The 20,377-nt window shown below is 54.4% G+C and overlaps 1 protein-coding gene and 1 long non-coding RNA gene across 10 annotated transcripts in view; one reads left to right on the top strand and one right to left on the bottom strand.

Moving 5' to 3' along the window:
- Positions 1–360: 360 nt before the first annotated feature.
- LOC146751975 (uncharacterized) lies at positions 361–2,329 on the bottom strand. Its single transcript, XR_014941090.1, has 3 exons — positions 737–2,329; positions 502–555; positions 361–376 (listed from the first exon to the last, which is right to left on the bottom strand). It is a non-coding gene; the product is annotated as an uncharacterized LOC146751975 (long non-coding RNA).
- Positions 2,330–3,113: 784 nt separating this feature from the next.
- LOC107307273 (E3 ubiquitin-protein ligase BRE1B-like) overlaps positions 3,114–20,377 on the top strand; it is a 48,865-nt gene continuing 31,601 nt past the window's right edge. For 8 of the 9 annotated variants that reach the window (XR_014941086.1, XR_014941087.1, XR_014941085.1 and 5 more), the window contains exons 1-8: positions 3,114–3,698; positions 5,415–5,582; positions 9,252–9,411; positions 10,344–10,586; positions 12,035–12,147; positions 13,387–13,533; positions 14,677–14,751; positions 17,050–17,169. Coding sequence is in view for 3 of the 9 variants with exons in the window: in XM_085533312.1 (XP_085389438.1) it covers positions 3,576–3,698; positions 5,415–5,582; positions 9,252–9,411; positions 10,344–10,586; positions 12,035–12,147; positions 13,387–13,533; positions 14,677–14,751; positions 17,050–17,169 (1,149 nt within the window). In the remaining 6 variants the exon portion in view is untranslated. The remainder of the gene's footprint in view (positions 3,699–5,414; positions 5,583–9,251; positions 9,412–10,343; positions 10,587–12,034; positions 12,148–13,386; positions 13,534–14,676; positions 14,752–17,049; positions 17,170–20,377) is intronic. The other variant, XM_085533313.1, reaches the window with a different exon arrangement.

Below are 20,377 nucleotides of genomic sequence, written 5' to 3'. Positions count from 1 at the left end.
CTTCCTCCTCCACTTCCTCGGCCTCGTCCGCCATGGCTCCATTGGGCTCCATTGAAGCCCCCAACCCAACCGGGAGGGGGAGGAAGGCCAAGACGTGACCCCCCCCTATGTCCCTCCTCTTCCTCCTCCCTTTAGACCCCTTGGGTTGGGTTGAAGGTTCGGTGGAAGATGGATGACCCAGCCAAGATGGCCGACCCAGCCAAGATGGCTGACCGAGCCAAGATGGCTGACCGAGCCAAGATGGCTGAACCAGCCAAGATGGCTGACTGAGCCAAGATGGCCGACCCAGCCAAGATGGCGGATGGGGGAGCCAAGATGGCTGACCAGCCAAGATGGCTGACTGAGCTAAGATGGCTGACCAAGCCAAGATGGCTGACTGAGCCAAGATGGCTGACCGAGCCAAGATGGCTACGCCAAGATGGCGGATGGGGGAGCCAAGATGGCTGACCAGCCAAGATGGCTGACTGAGCTAAGATGGCTGACCAAGCCAAGATGGCCGACCCAGCCAAGATGGCTGACCGAGCCAAGATGGCCGACCCAGCCAAGATGGCTGACCTAGCCAAGATGGCCGACCAAGCCAAGATGGCTGACCGAGCCAAGATGGCTGATGGGAAGGCCAAGATGGCTGAGCCAAGATGGCGGATGGCGGAGCCAAGATGGCTGACCAGCCAAGATGGCTGACTGAGCCAAGATGGCCGACCCAGCCAAGATGGCCGACCAAGCCAAGATGGCTGACTGAGCCAAGATGGCTGATGGGAAAGCCAAGATGGCCGACCCAAAATGGCTGCCTAAGCCAAGATGGCTGACGAGTAACCAGACCATGTGACCACGAAATAGCCAATGGGCGTTGCCGCTTTGGAACGCCAATATGGCCGCCCTGGGGGGTGTGTGATGACGTCACGGCGGCGGCCATCTTGAACCGGAAGCTGTCAGGGATTGAATGCGGTTTTCCTGTTGGAGCTGGTGGCGGCCATCTTGGAAATGGCGGCGGCAGTGGGCGATGGCGGCCATCTTTAATGAACCCGGATGACCTCAGAGCTGGCGGCGGCTATCTTTGATCCAGAGGAGTCAAGAGGAGTAATGGCGGCCATCGTGACGTCATCGTGACTCATGACGTCATCAAGAGGAGACGTGGCGGCCATCTTGACTACAAAGGACTCTGCCTCACGGCGGCCATCTTGGATTCAGGAGGAGGAATCATGGCGGCCATCTTGGATTCAGGAGGAGGAATCATGGCGGCCATCTTGGATTCAGGAGGAGGAATCATGGCGGCCATCTTGGTTCCACTGCAGACGTGATAGAGGCGGCCATCTTGGATTCATTGGATAGCAGGTTATGGCGGCCATCTTGGATTCATTGGACACATGATCGAGGCGGCCATCTTGGATTCATTGGATACCAGGTTATGGCGGCCATCTTGGATTCATTGGACACGTGATCGTGGCGGCCATCTTGGTTCCATAGGACACATGATCATGGCGGCCATTTTGTATTCATTGGATACCAGGTTATGGCGGCCATCTTGGATTCATTGGACACATGATCGAGGCGGCCATCTTGGATTCATTGGATACCAGGTTATGGCGGCCATCTTGGATTCATTGGACACGTGATCATGGCGGCCATCTTGGTTCCATAGGACACATGATCATGGCGGCCATCTTGGATTCATTGGATACCAGGTTATGGCGGCCATCTTGGATTCATTGGACACTTGATCACGGCAGCCATCTTGGTTCCATAGGACACATGATCACGGCGGCCATCTTGGTTCCGTAGGACGCATGATCATGGCGGCCATCTTGGTTCCATAGGACACGTGATCACGGCAGCCATCTTGGTTCCATAGGACACGTGATCGAGGCAGCCATCTTGGTTCCATAGGACGCGTGATCATGGCGGCCATCTTGGTTCCATAGGACACGTGATCATGGCGGCCATCTTGGCTCCATTGGACACGTGATCGTGGCGGCCATCTTGGTTCCATAGGACACATGATCATGGCGGCCATCTTGGTTCCATAGGACACATGATCATGGCGGCCATCTTTGCTCCATAGGACACGTGATCATGGCGGCCATCTTCCCCCCCACCAACAGACTCAACACCCGGCGGCCATCTTTCTTTCCCCCTTCCCACATCGGCGGCCATTTTGACTCCATGTTCCCCCCCCCCCCCCTCCATGAGCTCCGATGTGATTTGGGGGGGGGGGGTTGTGGGATGGGGGGGGGGGGGGGGGGTCGTTTTATACCCGTGTACATTGACGGGGGCCCGACCCCCCTGTACAGCCCCATGTAAAATAGGTTCCTTTTCAACACGATCTATGCAACCCTGCTTTGTACCATTGGGGGGCGGTTATGGGGGACTCTATGGGGCTGAGGGGTCTCTATGGGGCTGAGGGGTCTCTATGGGGCTGAGGGGTCTCTATGGGGTTGATAGGGGTCTCTATGGGGTTGATAGGGGTCTCTATGGGGCTGAGGGGTCTCTATGGGGCTGAATGGGGTCTCTATGGGGTTGAATGGGGTCTCTATGGGGCTGAGGGGTCTCTATGGGGCTGAGGGGTCTCTATGGCGTTGAAGGGGGTCTCTATGGGGCTGAGGGGTCTCTATGGGGCTGGGGGTGTTTTATGGGGTTATGGGGGGTTCTATGGGGCAGAGCATTATGGGGGGGGGGGTCCGTGTCAGGATAAAGGGGGTTTCTATGGGGCTTTGAGGAGGGGGGGTGGGGGGATCTGTGGGTTTCTATGGGGCTGAAGGTGTTTCTATGGGGTTGAATGGGGTCTCTATGGGGTTGAGGGGTCTCTATGGGGTTGAAGGGGGTCTCTATGGGGTTGAAGGGGGTCTCTATGGGGCTGAGGGGTCTCTATGGGGTTGAAGGGGGTCTCTATGGGGCTGAGGGGTCTCTATGGGGTTGAAGGGGGTCTTTATGGGGCTGAGGGGGTCTCTATGGGGTTGAATGGGGTCTCTATGGGGCTGAAGGCGTTTCTATGGGGTTGAATGGGGTCTCTATGGGGCTGAGGGGTCTCTATGGGGTTGAAGGGGGTCTCTATGGGGCTGAGGGATCTCTATGGGGCTGGGGGTGTTTTATGGGGTGTTTCTATGGGGCTGAGGGGTCTCTATGGGGCTGGGGGTGTTTCTATGGGGCTGATGGGGTCTAATCTGTGGGGCTGAAGGCATTCTGTGAAGCTGGGGCTGTTGTTATGGGGCTGAAGGGCTCGCTGTGCGGCTCAGGGTGTTCCTATGGGGCTGAAGTGCTCCCTATGGGGCTGGGGGTGTCTCTATGGGGCTGGGGTCGCTCCTTATGGTGCTGCTGATGTCCAACAGACATCGCCCTTTTAAGAGCCGAGCGGTCCCCACCTTCACCCTCATCGCCGCTTTAAGAGCGAAGCTCCTCCTCCCGTTCCCACGGCACCGCCCGCGCATGCGCGCTGCTAACAGCCTCCCAGCCGCGCATGCGCAGCGCCTGGCGGCCCCTGAGGCGCCTGGGCCGGGCCGCTCTCCCTCCCTATTAAAAAACCATTAAAAAAACGCCTTAAATTCGCTTTTTTTGCCCCAAAATCGCTTCTTTTAAGCGCAATGTCCGGCGTTGGAACCAAACGGGGCCCTTCGGATGGAGGCGGAGCCCCACCGGAAAAAAGGCCGCCCCCCCCACCCACGACCCTCATCGAACCGCTTCGGTTGGGCGGAATTTCCTCTACGGTAAGAGAAGCTGTTTTTTTTTTAACCATTTTTGGCCTTTTTTACCCTATTTCGAGGCTTTGTTCCGATCCAAGATGGCGGCGCTCGGCTCCTCCCCTCACGGCGGCGGTTGGCGGCTTCACTTCCGGTTGGCGGCCTACTTCTTCCGGTTTGAGGCCGGAAGTGCGGGGCGCGCTGTCATGGCGGCGCACACGGGGCGAGTGATGGCGGCCGCCTGTGGGGGGAGCGGGGGGCGCCATTGAGGCCCGTAGTGGAGCACGTAGAGGAGCCATAGGGACACATAGGAGCCCATAGAGACCCATAGGGACCCATAGGGACCCATAGAGACCAATAGGGACCCATAGAGACCCCATTGAGACCCATAGAGACCCCATTGAGACCCATAGAGACCCCATTGAGACCCATAGAGACCCATAGAGACCCATAGGGACCCATAGAGACCCCATTGAGACCCATAGAGACCCCATTGAGACCCATAGAGACCCATAGAGACCCATAGGGACCCATAGAGACCCCATTGAGACCCATAGGAGCCCATAGAGACCCCATAGAGACCCATAGGAGCCCATTGAGACCCATAGAGACCCATTGAGACCCATAGGGACCCATAGGGACCCATAGAGACCCATAGGGACCCATTGAGACCCATAGGAGCCCATAGAGACCCATAGGGACCCATAGGAGCCCATTGAGACCCATAGAAGCCCATAGGGACCCATTGAGACCCATAGGAGCCCATAGAGACCCATTGAGACCCATAGAGACCCCATAGAGACCCATAGGAGCCCATAGGGACCCAAAGAGACCCATAGGAGCCCATAGAGACCCATTGAGACCCATAGGAGCCCATAGAGACCCATAGAGATCCTATAGGAGCCCATTGAGACCCATAGGGACCCCATAGAGACCCATAGGGACCCATACAGACCCCATATCCCCATATAACCCCCTATCCCCCCTGCAGAAGGAGATGGACCTGAAGGTGCTGCAGTTCACCATAGCACCCCATAGCCCCCTATAACACCTCCTATAACACCCCATATCCCCCCTTATCCCCCCATAACACCCCATATCCCCCCATAACACCCCATATACCCCCCATATCCCCCTATATCCCCCCATATCCCCCTATAACACCCCCTACCCCCCCATATCCCCATATAACCCCCTATAACACCTCATATGCCCCCATATCCCCCCATAGCCCCCCATATCCCCCCATATCCCCCTATAACACCTCATATACCCCCATAACACCCCCCATAACACCCCATATCCCCCCATATCCCCCTATATCCCCGTATAACCCCCTATACCCCCCATATTCCCCCCATATCCCCCCATATCCCCCTATAACACCCCCTATAACACCCCATATCCCCCCATATCCCCCCATATACCCCCCGTATCCCCCCATATACCCCCCATATCCCCCCATATCCCCCCATAACCCCCCATATCCCCCCCATATCCCCCCATATCCCCCTATAACACCCCATATCCCCCTATATCCTCCTATTATACCCCACATCCCCCTATATCCCCCCATAACACCCCATAACCCCCCATATATCCCCCCATATCGCCCCCATAACCCCCTATAACACCCCATATCCCCCCATATCCCCCTATAACACCCCATATACCCCCATATCTTCCCATATCCCCCCCATATCCCCCCATATCCCCATATAACCCCCTGTACCCCCCATACAGGAGGAGATGGACCTGAAGGTGCTGCAGTTCAAGAACAAGAAGCTGGCCGAGCGGCTGGAGCAGCGTCAGGCCGTGGAGGACGAACTGAGGGAGAGGATCGAGAAGCTGGAGAAGAGACAGGCCACGGACGATGCCACCTTAATGCTGGTCAACAGATACTGGGGGCAGGTGGGACATGGAGACACATAGAGACACATAGAGGAGCCATAGAGACACATAGGGACACATAGAGACACATAGAGACACATAGAGACACATAGGGACACATAGAGACCCATAGAGGAGCCATAGAGACACATAGGGACACATAGAGACCCATAGGGGCACATAGAGACACATAGGGACACATAGGGACATATAGGGACACATAGAGGAGCCATAGGGACACATAGATCCCCTGTATAACCCCATAGAGACCCTTAGGTACCCCATAAAGACCCATAGAGAGACATAGGGACACATAGAGACACATAGGGACACATAGGGACACATGGAGACACATAGAGGAGCCATAGGGACCCATAGGGACCCATAGGGACACATAGAGACACATAGACACCCATAGAGACACATAGAGACACATAGGGACACATTGAGGAGGCATAGAGACCCATAGGGACCCATAGAGACACATAGGGACACATAGAGACACATAGATCCCCTGTATAACCCCATAGATCCCCATAGAGACCCTTAGGGACCCCATAGAGACCCATAGAGACACATAGGGACCCATAGGGACACATAGGGACATATAGAGACCCATAGAGACACATAGAGATTCATAGAGATCCATAGAAACACATAGAGACCCATTGAGGAGCCATAGAGACCCATAGGGACACATAGAGACCTCATAGGAACCCATAGAGACACATAGAGGAGCCATAGGGACCCATAGAGACACATAGAGACCCATAGGGACACATAGGGACACATAGAGACACATAGAGACCCATAGGGACCCATAGAGACACATAGGGACACATAGAGACACATAGAGACACATAGATCCCCTGTATAACCCCATAGAGACCCTTAGGGACCCCATAGAGACCCATAGGGACACATAGGGACACATAGAGACACATAGAGACACATAGAGGAGCCATAGAGACACATAGGGACACATAGAGACACATAGGGACACATAGAGACCCATAGGGGCACATAGAGACACATAGGGACACATAGAGGAGCCATAGGGACATATAGGGACACATAGAGGAGCCATAGGGACATATAGGGACACATAGAGGAGCCATAGAGACACATAGAGAGACATAGATCCCCTGTATAACCCCATAGAGACCCATAGAGACACTTAGGGACCCCATAGAGACCCATAGAGACACATAGGGACCCATAGGGACACATAGGGACACATAGAGGAGCCATAGGGACATATAGGGACACATAGAGACACATAGAGACCCATAGGGACCCATAGGGACACATTGAGGAGCCATAGAGACACATAGAGACACATAGATCCCCTGTATAACCCCATAGAGACCCCATAGATCCCCATAGAGACCCTTAGGGACCCCATAGAGACCCATAGGGACACATAGAGGAGCCATAGAGACACATAGGGACACATAGAGACCCATAGAAACACATAGAGACCCATAGAGACACATTGAGGAGCCATAGAGACACATAGAGACACATAGAGGAGCCATAGAGACCCATAGGGACACATAGAGACACATAGACACCCGTAGAGGAGGAGTAGAGATACATAGAGACCCATAGAGACACATTGAGGAGCTATAGAGACACATAGGGACACATAGAGACCCATAGAGACACATAGAGACACATAGAGACACCATAGAGACACATAGATCCCCTGTATAACCCCACAGAGACCCCATAGATCCCCATAGAGACCCTTAGGGACCCCATAGAGACCCTTAGGCACCCCATAGAGACCCATAGAGAGACATAGGGACCCATAGGGACCCATAGCGACCCATAGGGACCCATAGAGACACATTGAGGAGCCATAGAGACACATAGAGACCCATAGCGACCCATAGGGACACATAGAGACACATAGAGGAGCCATAGGGACCCATAGAGACACATAGAGACCCATAGGGACACATAGAGGACACATAGGGACACATAGGGACCCATAGAGACACATAGAGGAGCTGTAGAGACCCATAGAGGAGCCATGGAGACCCATAGGGACACATAGAGACCCCATAGGAACCCATAGGGACCCATAGAGACACATTGAGGAGCCATAGGGACACATAGAGACACATAGAGACCCATAGAGACACATAGAGACCCATAGGGACACATAGAGACACATAGAGACACATAGAGGAGCCATAGAGACCCATAGGGACCCATAGGGACACATAGAGACACATAGACACCCGTAGAGGAGCCGTAGAGATACATAGAGACACATAGAGACCCATAGAGACACATTGAGGAGCCATAGAGACACATAGGGACACATAGAGACCCATAGAGATACATAGAGACACATAGGGGACCCATAGAGACACATAGAGACCCATAGGGACACATAGAGACACATAGGGACACATAGAGGAGCCATAGAGACACATAGAGGAGCCATAGAGACACATAGGGACACATAGAGACACATAGGGACACATAGAGACACATAGAGACACATGGAGGAGCCATAGAGACACATAGAGACACATAGATCCCCTGTATAACCCCATAGAGACCCCATAGATCCCCATAGAGACCCTTAGGGACCCCATAGAGACCCATAGGGACACATAGAGGAGCCATAGAGACACATAGGGACACATAGAGACCCATAGAAACACATAGAGACCCATAGAGACACATTGAGGAGCCATAGAGACACATAGAGACACATAGAGGAGCCATAGAGACCCATAGGGACACATAGAGACACATAGACACCCGTAGAGGAGCCGTAGAGATACATAGAGACCCATAGAGACACATTGAGGAGCTATAGAGACACATAGGGACACATAGAGACCCATAGAGACACATAGAGACACATAGAGACACCATAGAGACACATAGATCCCCTGTATAACCCCACAGAGACCCCATAGATCCCCATAGAGACCCTTAGGGACCCCATAGAGACCCTTAGGCACCCCATAGAGACCCATAGAGAGACATAGGGACCCATAGGGACCCATAGCGACCCATAGGGACCCATAGAGACACATTGAGGAGCCATAGAGACACATAGAGACCCATAGCGACCCATAGGGACACATAGAGACACATAGAGGAGCCATAGGGACCCATAGAGACACATAGAGACCCATAGGGACACATAGAGGACACATAGGGACACATAGGGACACATAGAGACACATAGAGACACATTGAGGAGCCATAGAGACACATAGGGACACATAGAGGAACCATAGAGACACATAGAGGAGCCATAGGGACACATAGAGACACATAGGGACACATAGAGACACATAGAGACACATAGAGACCCACAGAGGAGCCATAGGGACCCATAGAGACACATAGAGACCCCATTCCAACCCCAAATCTCCCCATTCTAACCCCAAATCTCCCCATTCTAACCCCCAAATCTGCCCATTCTGAGCCCAAATCTTCCTTTTCTGACCCCAAAATGCCCCTTTTCGCCCCCAAATCCCTTTCAATCCATCACCCAGCCTCCCCCCCACCCCCCAAATATCCCCAAACCACCCCAAAATCCCTTTAATTTCTTCCTCCTTAACAAAAACCTGTTAAATTAATGTGGGGGGGGACCCAAAAAGTGCTTTTTTCACCCCAAAATGTGCCCCCCCCCCCCCCCCCCCCTTTCTCTTGCAGCTGGATACTGAAGTCCAGGCCTTGCTGCACCGTTACCATGGGGAGGGGGCTGCCCCCCCCGCCCCCCCCGAGCCCCGAATGGATGGGGCCGAACCCCCCCCCAATGCTCCCCCACCCCCACCAGGGACCCCCGGAGACACCGAGGGGGCTGAGAGGAGGGGTGAGTTATGGGGGGGGGGGGGATATGGGGGGGAAATGGGGGCTATGGGGTGAGATTTGGGGGTCTAGGGGGGTCTATGGGGTGAATTGGGGTCTATGGGGTGGGATTTGGGGGTCTATGGGGTGAATTGGGGTCTGGGGGGTGGGATATGGGGGGTCTATGGGGTATGGGGGGGGTCTGTGGGGTGAAATGAGGTCTATGGGGTGGGATATGGGGGGTCTGTGGGGTATGGAGGGGGGTCTATGGGGTGGGATTTGGGGGGTCTATGGGGTATGGGGGGGGTCTATGGGGTGAATTGGGGTCTGGGGGGTGGGATATGGGGGGACTATGGGGTGAAATGGGGTCTGGGGGGTGGGATATGGGGGGTCTATGGGGTGAATTGGGGTCTGGGGGGTGGGACTTGGAGGGCTGGGGGAGGTCTATGGGGTTCTGTGGGGTTTCTATGGGGCACTATGGGTGTCTATGGGGTCTCTATGGGGTTTCTATGGGACGCTATGGGGTTTCTATGGGGCTCTATGGGGCACTATGGGGTCTCTATGGGGCTCTATGGTCTCTATGGGGTTTCTATGGGTCTCTATGGGGTCTCTATGGGGCTCTATGGGTCTCTATGGGGTTTCTATGGGTCTCTATGGGTCTCTATGGGGTCTCTATGGGGTTTCTATGGGTCTCTATAGGTCTCTATAGGTCTCTATGGGGTCTCTATGGGGTTTCTATAGGTCTCTATAGGTCTCTATGGGGTTTCTATAGGTCTCTATAGGTCTCTATGGGGTTTCTATGGGTCTCTATAGGTCTCTATGGGGTTTCTGTGGGGTCTCTATGGGGTTTCTATGGGTCTCTATGGGGTCTCTATGGGGCTCTATGGGGTTTCTATGGGTCTCTATGGGTCTCTATGGGGTTTCTATGTCCCCTCACCCCCCTTTCTCCCCCCCCAGACCCCTGGGCCGCCCCTCCCCTCCCCCCCCCTTCCCTGGCCCCGCCCCTTCCAGCCACACCCTCATTGGCTCCAGCCACGCCCCCCTTGTCTCTGATTGGAGGAGGAGCTGTCAATCAAGAGGGGGATTTAAGGCTCCGCCCCCCCCTGGCTTTTGCCCCCGCTGCCGTAGCCCGGCTGCTGGAGGGGCTGGGGGGGGCACAGCAGAGGGCACACGAGCTGGGGGCACGGCTGGCTAATAAAGGTGGGTATTGGGGGCTGGGGGGTCTTATATGGGTCTGGGGGCTACGATGTGGGGGGGGGAGTGGGCAGAAATGGGGCTGGGGGCGAGGATTTGGGGGGGTCCCATCAGATGGGAGGATATGGGTTGACCTGGCCAACATCTTGGTATAATGATTCCTTATGGGTTGACCTGGCCGACATCAGGGTTATAATGATTCCCTATGGGTTGACCTGGCCGACTTACCTGTACGATGATTCCCTGTGGGTTGACCTGGCCGACATGAGGATATAATGATTCCCTATGGGTTGACCTGGCTGACAGTGTACAATGATTCCCTATGGGTTGACCTGGCCGACATCAGTGTATAATGATTCTCTATGGGTTGACCTGGCCGACTTACAGTGTATATAATGATTCCCTATGGGTTGACCTGGCCGACTTACCTGTACAATGATTCCCTATGGGTTGACCTGGCCGACATCAGGATATAATGATTTCCTATGGACTGACCTGGCCGACTTATCCTATGTAATGATTCTCTATGGGTTGACATGATGTCTTTATGATTCCCTATGGGTGGAGGGGCTGGGGGGGGCACAGCAGAGGGCACACGAGCTGGGGGCACGGCTGGCTAATAAAGGTGGGTATTGGGGGTGGGGGGGGGGTCTTATATGGGTCTGGGGGCTACGATGTGGGGGGGGGAGCGGGCAGAAATGGGGCTGGGGGCGAGGATTTGGGGGGGGTCGCAAGACATGGGAGGCTATGGGTTGACCTGGCCGACTTATTGTGTAATGATTCCCTATGGGTTGACCTGGCCGACATCAGGATATAATGATTCCCTATGGGTTGACCTGGCCAACATCAGTGTATAATGATTTCCCTATGGGTTGACCTGGCCAACATCAGTGTATAATGAATCCCTATGGGTTGACCTGGCCGACATCAGTGTATAATGATTTCCCTATGGGTTGACCTGGCCGACATCAGGGTATAATGATTCCCTATGGGTTGACCTGGCCGACATAAGTGTATAATGATTTCCCTATGGGTTGACCTGGCCAGCATCCCTACACAGTGATTTCCCTATGGGTTGACCTGGCCAACATCCTTGTATAATGAATCCTTATGGGTTGACCTGGCCGACATCAGGGTATAATGATTTCCCTATGGGTTGACCTGGCCGACTTACAGTGCAATGATTTCCCTATGGGTTGACCTGGCCGATATCACTGTATAATGATTCCCTATGGGTTGACCTGGCCGACTTACAGTGTAATGATTCCCTATGGGTTGACCTGGCCGACATCAGTGTATAATGATTTCCCTATGGGTTGACCTGGCCAACATCCCTACACAGTGATTCCCTATGGGTTGACCTGGCCAACATCCCCATGCAATGACTCCCTATGTGTTGACCATTGGGGTTGACTATAGGGTTAACATTGGGGTCGTTGTGTCCCACCCCATAGCGGAGCTGGGGGAGTCGGGCCGGGCGCTGCTGCGGGAGCTGCTGCGGGAGCACCGGAGGCTGCATGACGTGGTGCTGCAGCTGCACGACAAACACCACCGGGTCTCCATGGAGGTAAAGGGGGCTGCGCCATGTCGGGTCACCCCTTGTTCCCCCGTGTTTCCCTATGGGTTGACCTGGCCTCTATTTATTCAATGCTTCCCTATGGGTTGACCTGTCTGCCATCGGTACGTTTTTATATGGGTTGACCTGTCCGCCCTGTATTCAATGTTTCCCTATGGGTTGACCTGTCCGCCCTGTATTCAATGCTTCCCTATGGGTTGACCTGGCTTCTACTGGTTCAATGCTTCCCTATGGGTTGACCTGGCCTCTACTTATTCAATGCTTCCCTATGGGTTGACCTGTCCGCCATCTATACAATGCTTCCCTATGGGTTGACATGGCTTCTATTTGTTCAATGCTTCCCTATGGGTTGACCTGGCTTCTACTTGTCCAATGGTTCCCTATGGGTTGACCTGTCCCCCATCTATACAATGCTTCCCTATGGGTTGACCTGGCTTCTACTTGTCCAATGCTTCCTTATGGGTTGACCTGTCCCCCATCTATACAATGCTTCCCTATGGGTTGACATGGCCTCTATTTATTCAATGCTTCCCTATGGGTTGACCTGTCCCTTATCTATCCAATGCTTCCCTATGGGTTGACCTGGCTTCTACTTGTCCAATGATTCCTTATGGGTTGACCTGGCCACCATCTATACTTCCCTATGGGTTGACCTGGCTTATATTTGTTCAATGCTTCCCTATGGGTTGACCTGTCCGCCCTGTGTACAATGATTCCCTATAGACTGGCCTGACCCCATCTATACAATGCTTCCCTATGGGTTGACATGGCCTCTATTTATTCAATGCTTCCCAATGGGTTGACCTGTCCATTGTCTATACATTTCCTTGTGGATTGACCTGGCTGTCATGTATAGAATGCTTCCCTATGGGTTGACCTGTCCGCCATCTATACAATGCTTCCCTATGGGTTGACCTGTCCGCCATCTGTACAATGCTTCCCTATGGGTTGACCTGTCCGCCATCTGTACAATGCTTCCCTATGGGTTGACCTGTCCGCCCTGTGTTAAATGCCTCCCTATGGGTTGACCTGTCCGCCATCTATACAATGCTTCCCTATGGGTTGACCTGTCCACCCTGTATTCCATGCTTCCCTATGGGTTGACCTGTCCGCCCTGTATACAATGCCTCCCTATGGGTTGACCTGGCCGACCCTCCCATTCCCCCTATGTCTCACCCCATAAGTTCCCCCTCTGGGTCCTGACCCCCCGGCCCCATTGCTGCCCCCCAGCTGGCCGAGCTGCAGGACAAGGCCACGTCAGCCGAGACCAAAGTGCTGGAGATGGAGACCACGGTGGAGGGGCTGCAATGGGACAGTGCCAAGCTGAGGAAGAGGGAAGGACGGCTGGACCGGCACCTGGCCGAGGCCATGGAGCAGGTCTCTATGGGGCTCTGTGGGGCTCTGTGGGTCTCTGTGGGGCTCTATGGGTCCCTATGGGTCTCTATGGGGCTCTATGGGGCTCTATGGGGCTCTATGGGTCCCTATGGGGCTCTATGGGTCCCTATGGGTCTCTGTGGGGCTCTATGGGTCCCTATGGGTCCCTATGGGTCTCTATGGGTCTCTATGGATCCCTATGGGTCTCTATGGGGCTCTATGGGTCTCTATGGATCCCTGTGGGGCTCTATGGGTCCCTATGGATCCCTATGGGGCTCTATGGGGCCCTATGGGTCCCTATGGATCTCTATGGGGTCTCTATGGGTCTCTGTGGGGTCCCTATGGGTTACCTTGGGTCCCTTTGTGTCTCTATGGGTCTCTATGGATCCCTATGGGTCTCTATGGGGCCCTATGGTCCCTATGGATCTCTATGGGGTCTCTATGGGTCTCTGTGGGGTCCCTATGGGTCGCCTTGGGTCCCTTTGTGTCTCTATGGGTCTCTATGGGGTCCTATGGGGTCTCTATGGATCTCTATGGGGTCTCTATGGGTCCCTATCGAGTCCCTATGGATCCCTATGGGGTCTCTATGGGTCCCTATGGGGTCTCTCTCTATGGGTCCCTATGGGGTCTCTCTCTATGGGTCCCTATGGGGTCTCTCTCTATGGGTCCCTATGGGGTCTCTCTCTCTGGGTCTGTATGGGGTCTCTGTGGGTCCCTGTCGAGTCCCTATGGATCCCTATGGGGTCTCTATGGGTCCCTATGGGGTCTCTCTCTATGGGTCCCTATGGGGTCTCTCTCTATGGGTCTCTATGGGGTCTCTGTGGGTCCCTATGGGTCTCCCTGGGCTCCTATGGGGTCCCTATGGGTCCCTGTGGGCTCTCTCTCTATGGGTCCCTATGGGCTCTCTCTCTATGGGTCCCTATGGGCTCTCTCTCTATGGGTCTCTATGGGGTCTCTGTGGGTCCCTGTGGGTCCCTCTGGGCTCCTATGGGTTCCCTATGGGTCCCTATGGGGTCTCTCCCTATGGGTCCGTATGGGGTCTCTCTCTATGGGTCCCTATGGGGTCTCTCTCTATGGGTCTCTATGGGGTCTCTGTGGGTCCCTATGGGTCCCTTTAATCCGGTGTTGCCCCACATCTCCCCCCAGTTGACTTCAGGCTCTTACGGCTCCGGCAGCTCCGGGGGATTCCAGGGGGGTCAAATCACCCTCAGCATGCAGAAGGTGTGGGGAAATCTATGGGGCAGGGGGGAAATCAATGGGGTTGGGGGGGAAATCAATGGGGTTTGAGGGGGAAATCAATGGGGTTTGAGGGAAAATCTATGGGGGGGAAATCAATGGGGTTTGAGGGGAAATCTATGGGGCAGGGGGGAAATCAATGGGGTTGGGGGGGAAATCTATGGGGCAGGGGGGGAAATCTATGGGGCAGGGGGGGAAATCAATGGGGTTGTGGGGGAAATCTATGGGGCAGAGGGGAAATCTGTGGGGCTGGGGGGGAAATCTATGGGGTTTGAGGGGAAATCTATGGGGCAGGGGGGAAATCAATGGGGCAGGGGGGGAAATCTATGGGGTTGGGGGGGAAATCAATGGGATTTGGGGGTCTTGGGTGGGATTTGGGGTAATTCAATGGGATTTGGGGTCTTTGGGTGGGATATGGGGGGTAATTCAATGGGATTTGGGGTCTTTGGGTGGGATTTGGGGTAATTCAATGGGATTTGGGGTCTTTGGGTGGGATATGGGGGTAATTCAATGGGGTTATGGGGAGATCAATGGGACTTGGGGGTCCTGGGTGAAGATTTGGGGTAATTCAATGGGACTTGGGGGTCTTGGGTGGGATTTGGGGGTAATTCAATGGGATTTGGGGTCTTTGGGTGGGATATGGGGGTAATTCAATGGGGTTATGGGGTAATTCAGTGGGACTTGGGGGTCTTGGGTGAAGATTTGGGGTAATTCAATGGGATTTGGGGTCTTTGGGTGGGATTTGGGGTAATTCAATGGGATTTGGGGGTCTTTGGGTGGGATTTGGGGGAAATCAGTGGGGTTTTATGGTTCTGGATGGGATATGGGGGGAGATTCAATGGGATTTGGGGGAGTAATGGGGTCTTTGGGTGGGATTTGGGGTAATTCAATGGGATTTGGGGGTTCTGGATGGGATATGGGGGGAATTGAATGGGACTTGGGGTAATTCAATGGGATTTGGGGTAATTCAATGGGATTTGGGGTAATTCAATGGGATTTGGGGGTCTTGGGTGGGATATGGGGGGGTAATTCAATGGGATTTGGGGTAATTCAATGGGATTTGGGGTCTTTGGGTGGGATTTGGGGTAATTCAATGGGATTTGGGGTAATTCAATAAGGTTATGGGGAAATCGATGGGATTTGGGGTAATTCAATGGGACTTGGGGGTCTTGGGTGGGATTTGGGGTAATTCAATGGGGTTATGGGGAGATCAATGGGATTTGGGGTAATTCAATGGGATTTGGGGTTCTTGGGTGGGATTTGGGGTAATTCAATGGGATTTGGGGTCTTTGGGTGGGATATGGGGGGGAATTCAATGGGACTTGGGGGTCTTGGGTGGGATTTGGGGGAAATCAGTGGGGTTTTATGGTTCTGGATGGGATATGGGGGGAGATTCAATGGGATTTGGGGGGTAATGGGGTCTTTGGGTGGGGATTTGGGGTAATTCAATGGGATTTAGGGTTTTTGGGTGGGGTATGGGGGTAATTCAATGGGGTTATGGGGAAATCAATGGGATTTGGGGTGATTTAATGGGATTTGGGGGTAATTCAATGGGGTTATGGGGAGATCAATGGGATTTGGGGGTAATTCAATGGGGTTATGGGGAGATCAATGGGATTTGGGGGTAATTCAATGGGGTTATGGGGAAATCAATGGGATTTGGGGTAATTCAATGGGACTTGGGGGTCTTGGGTGAAGATTTGGGGTAATTCAATGGGATTTGGGGGTCTTGGGTGGGGATTTGGGGTAATTCAATGGGACTTGGAGGTCTTGGGTGGGATATGGGGGTAATTCAATGGGGTTATGGGGAGATCAATGGGATTTGGGGTAATTCAATGGGACTTGGGGGTCTTGGGTGGGATTTGGGTTAATTCAATGGGATTTGGCGTCTTTGGGTGGGATATGGGGGGTAATTCAATGGGATTTGGGGGGTAATGGGGTCTTTGGGTGGGGATTTGGGGTAATTCAATGGGATTTGGGGTCTTTGGGAGGGATATGGGGGTAATTCAATGGGGTTATGGGGAGATCAATGGGATTTGGGGTAATTCAATGGGACTTGGGGTAATTCAATAAGGTTATGGGGAGATCGATGGGATTTGGGGTAATTCAATGGGGTTATGGGGGAATCAATGGGATTTGGGGTAATTCAATGGGATTTGGGGGTCCTGGGTGAAGATTTGGGGTGATTTAATGGGATTTGGGGTCTTTGGGTGGGATATGGGGGAATTCAATGGGACTTGGGGGTCATTTTTGGGGTCTCCCCCCCCCATATTTGTGTCCCAGTTTGAGATGCTGAACGCGGAGCTGGAGGGGAACCAGGAATTGGCCAACAACCGAATGGCCGAGCTGGAGAAACTGCAGCTGGAGCTGCAACAGGCTGTTAGGGGGCACGAGAGGCTCAAGGTGGGGCGATATGGGGAGATATGGGGCGATATGGGGCAATATGGGGCGATATGGGGAGATATGGGGCAATATGGGGCGATATGGGGCAATATAGGGAGATATGGGGCAATATGGGGGGAGATATGGGGTGATATAGGGCAATATGGGGAGAGATATGGGGCGATATGGGGAGATATGGGGCGATATGGGGCGATATGGGGCAATATGGGGCGATATGGGGGGAGATATGGGGCAATATGGGGCGATATGGGGGGAGATATGGGGAGATATGGGGTGATATGGGGCAATGGGGGGAGATATGGGGCGATATGGGGGTCAATGGGGGGTGATGGGGGGCAGTGGGCTGGAGAAACTGCAGCTGGAGCTGCAACAGTCAGTTAGGGGGCACGAGAGGCTCAAGGTGGGGCAATATGGGGAGATATGGGGCGATATAGGGAGATATGGGGCAATATGGGGGGAGATATGGGGCGATATGGGGCAGTATGGGGCGATATGGGGCGATATGGGGCAGTATGGTGCGATATGGGGGTCAATGGGGGGTGATGGGGGGCAGTGGGCTGGAGAAGCTGCAGCTGGAGCTGCAACAGGCCATTAGGGGGCACGAGAGGCTCAAGGTGGGGCGATATGGGGAGATATGGGGCGATATGGGGCAGTATGGGGTGATATGGGGCGATATGGGGCAATATGGGGTGATATGGGGCGATATGGGGAGATATGGGGCGATATGGGGCGATATGGGGAGATATGGGGCAATATGGGGCAATATGGGGGGAGATATGGGGCGATATGGGGGGAGATATGGGGCGATATGGGGCAATATGGGGCGATATGGGGGGAGATATAGGGCGATATGGGGCGATATGGGGCAATATGGGGTGATATGGGGCAATATGGGGGGAGATATGGGGCGATATGGGGAGATATGGGGCAATATGGGGCGATATGGGGCAATATGTGGAGATATGGGGCGATATGGGGCAATATGGGGCGATATGGGGCAATATGGGGGTCAATGGGGGGGGTTGGGGGGCAGTGGGATGGAGAAGCTGCAGCTGGAGCTGCAACAGGCCGTTAGGGGGCACGAGAGGCTCAAGGTGGGGCAATGGGGGGAGATATGGGGCGATATGGGGTGATATGGGGCGATATGGGGCGATATGGGGCGATATGGGGGGGGAATGGGGGGCAGTGGGCTGGAGAAACTGCAGCTGGAGCTGCAACAGGCAGTTAGGGGGCACGAGAGGCTCAAGGTGGGGCAATATGGGGAGATATGGGGCGATATGGGGCGATATGGGGCAATATGGGGCGATATGGGGCGATATGGGGCGATATGGGGCGATATGGGGGTCAATGGGGGGGAGAAGCTGCAGCTGGAGCTGCAACAGGCTGTTAGGGGGCACGAGAGGCTCAAGGTGGGGCAATGGGGGGAGATATGGGGTGATATGGGGTGATATGGGGTAATATGGGGCGATATGGGGGGAGATATGGGGCGATATGGGGAGATATGGGGCGATATGGGGAGATATGGGGCAATATGGGGCGATACGGGGGGAGATATGGGGTAATATGGGGCGATATGGGGTAATATGGGGCAATATGGGGCAATATGGGGAGATATGGGGCGATATGGGGAGATATGGGGCAATATGGGGCGATATGGGGTGATATGGGGCGATATGGGGCGATATGGGGCGATATGGGGGTCAATGGGGGGGGGGATGGGGGGCAGTGGGCTGGAGAAACTGCAGCTGGAGCTGCAACAGGCCGTCAGGGGGCACGAGAGGCTCAAGGTGGGGCGATATGGGGAGATATGGGGCGATATGGGGAGATATGGGGCAATATGGGGAGATATGGGGCAATATGGGGGTCAATGGGCTGGAGAAGCTGCAGCTGGAGCTGCGATAGTATGGGGTTGATGTGGGGTCAGTATGGGGCCCCATGATAGGGTCAGCGTGCTATGGGGCTGATATGGGGTCACTATGGGTCAGTATGGGGCCCCATGATAGGGTCAGCGTGCTATGGGGCTGATATGGGGTCAGTATGGGTCAGTATGGGGCCCCATGATAGGGTCAGCGTGCTATGGGGCTGATATGGGGCTGATATGGGGTCACTATGGGTCAGTATGGGGTTGATATGGGGTCAGTATGGGGTTGATGTGGGGTCAGTATGGGGCCCCATGATAGGGTCAGCGTGCTATGGGGCTGATATGGGGCTGATATGGGGTTGATATGGGGTCAGTAAGGGGCCCCATGATAGGGTCAGCGTGCTATGGGGCTGCTATGGGGTCACTATGGGTCAGTATGGGGCCCCATGATAGGGTCAGCGTGCTATGGGGCTGATATGGGGCTGATATGGGGTCACTATGGGTCAGTATGGGGCCCCATGATAGGGTCAGCGTGCTATGGGGCTGATATGGGGTCACTTTGGGTCAGTATGGGGTTGATATGGGGCCCCATTATAGGGTCAGCGTGCTATGGGGCTGATATGGGGTCACTATGGGTCAGTATGGGGCTCCATGATAGGGTCAGCGTGATATGGGGCTGATATGGGGTCACTATGGGTCAGTATGGGGCCCCATGATAGGGTCAGCGTGCTATGGGGCTGATATGGGGTCACTGTGGGTCAGTATGGGGTTGATATGGGGTCAGTATGGGGCCCCATTATGGGGTCAGCATGCTGTGGGCCTGCTATGGGGCTGTTATGGGGCCGCTATGGGGCAGATCCGAGGTCAGTATGGGTCTGCTATGGGGCTGTTATGGGGCCGCTATGGGGCTGATCCGAGGTCAGTATGGGTCTGCTATGGGGCTGATCCGAGGTCAGTATGGGTCTGCTATGGGGCTGTTACGGGGCCGCTATGGGGCAGATCCGAGGTCAGTATGGGTCTGCTATGGGGTGCTATGGCCTCCCTCCCCTAGGTGGCGCTGCGCTCGCTGGGCTATTCTGGGGCTGATATGGGGTCACTATGGGTCAGTATGGGGCCCCATGATAGGGTCAGCGTGCTATGGGGCTGATATGGGGCTGATATGGGGTCACTGTGGGTCAGTATGGGGTTGATGTGGGGTCAGTATGGGGCCCCATGATAGGGTCAGCGTGCTATGGGGCTATTCTGGGGCTGATATGGGGTCACTGTGGGTCAGTATGGGGCCCCATGATAGGGTCAGCGTGCTATGGGGCTGATATGGGGCTGATATGGGGTCACTATGGGTCAGTA

This window comes from Coturnix japonica, unplaced genomic scaffold (assembly GCF_054131305.1).
Source record: "Coturnix japonica strain WE unplaced genomic scaffold, WE-NBRP24 Scf058, whole genome shotgun sequence".
NCBI classification, from domain to species: domain Eukaryota; kingdom Metazoa; phylum Chordata; class Aves; order Galliformes; family Phasianidae; genus Coturnix; species Coturnix japonica.
The sequence above is the reverse complement of the archived record's forward strand: the minus strand, read 5'-3'. Positions and strand labels throughout refer to the sequence as shown.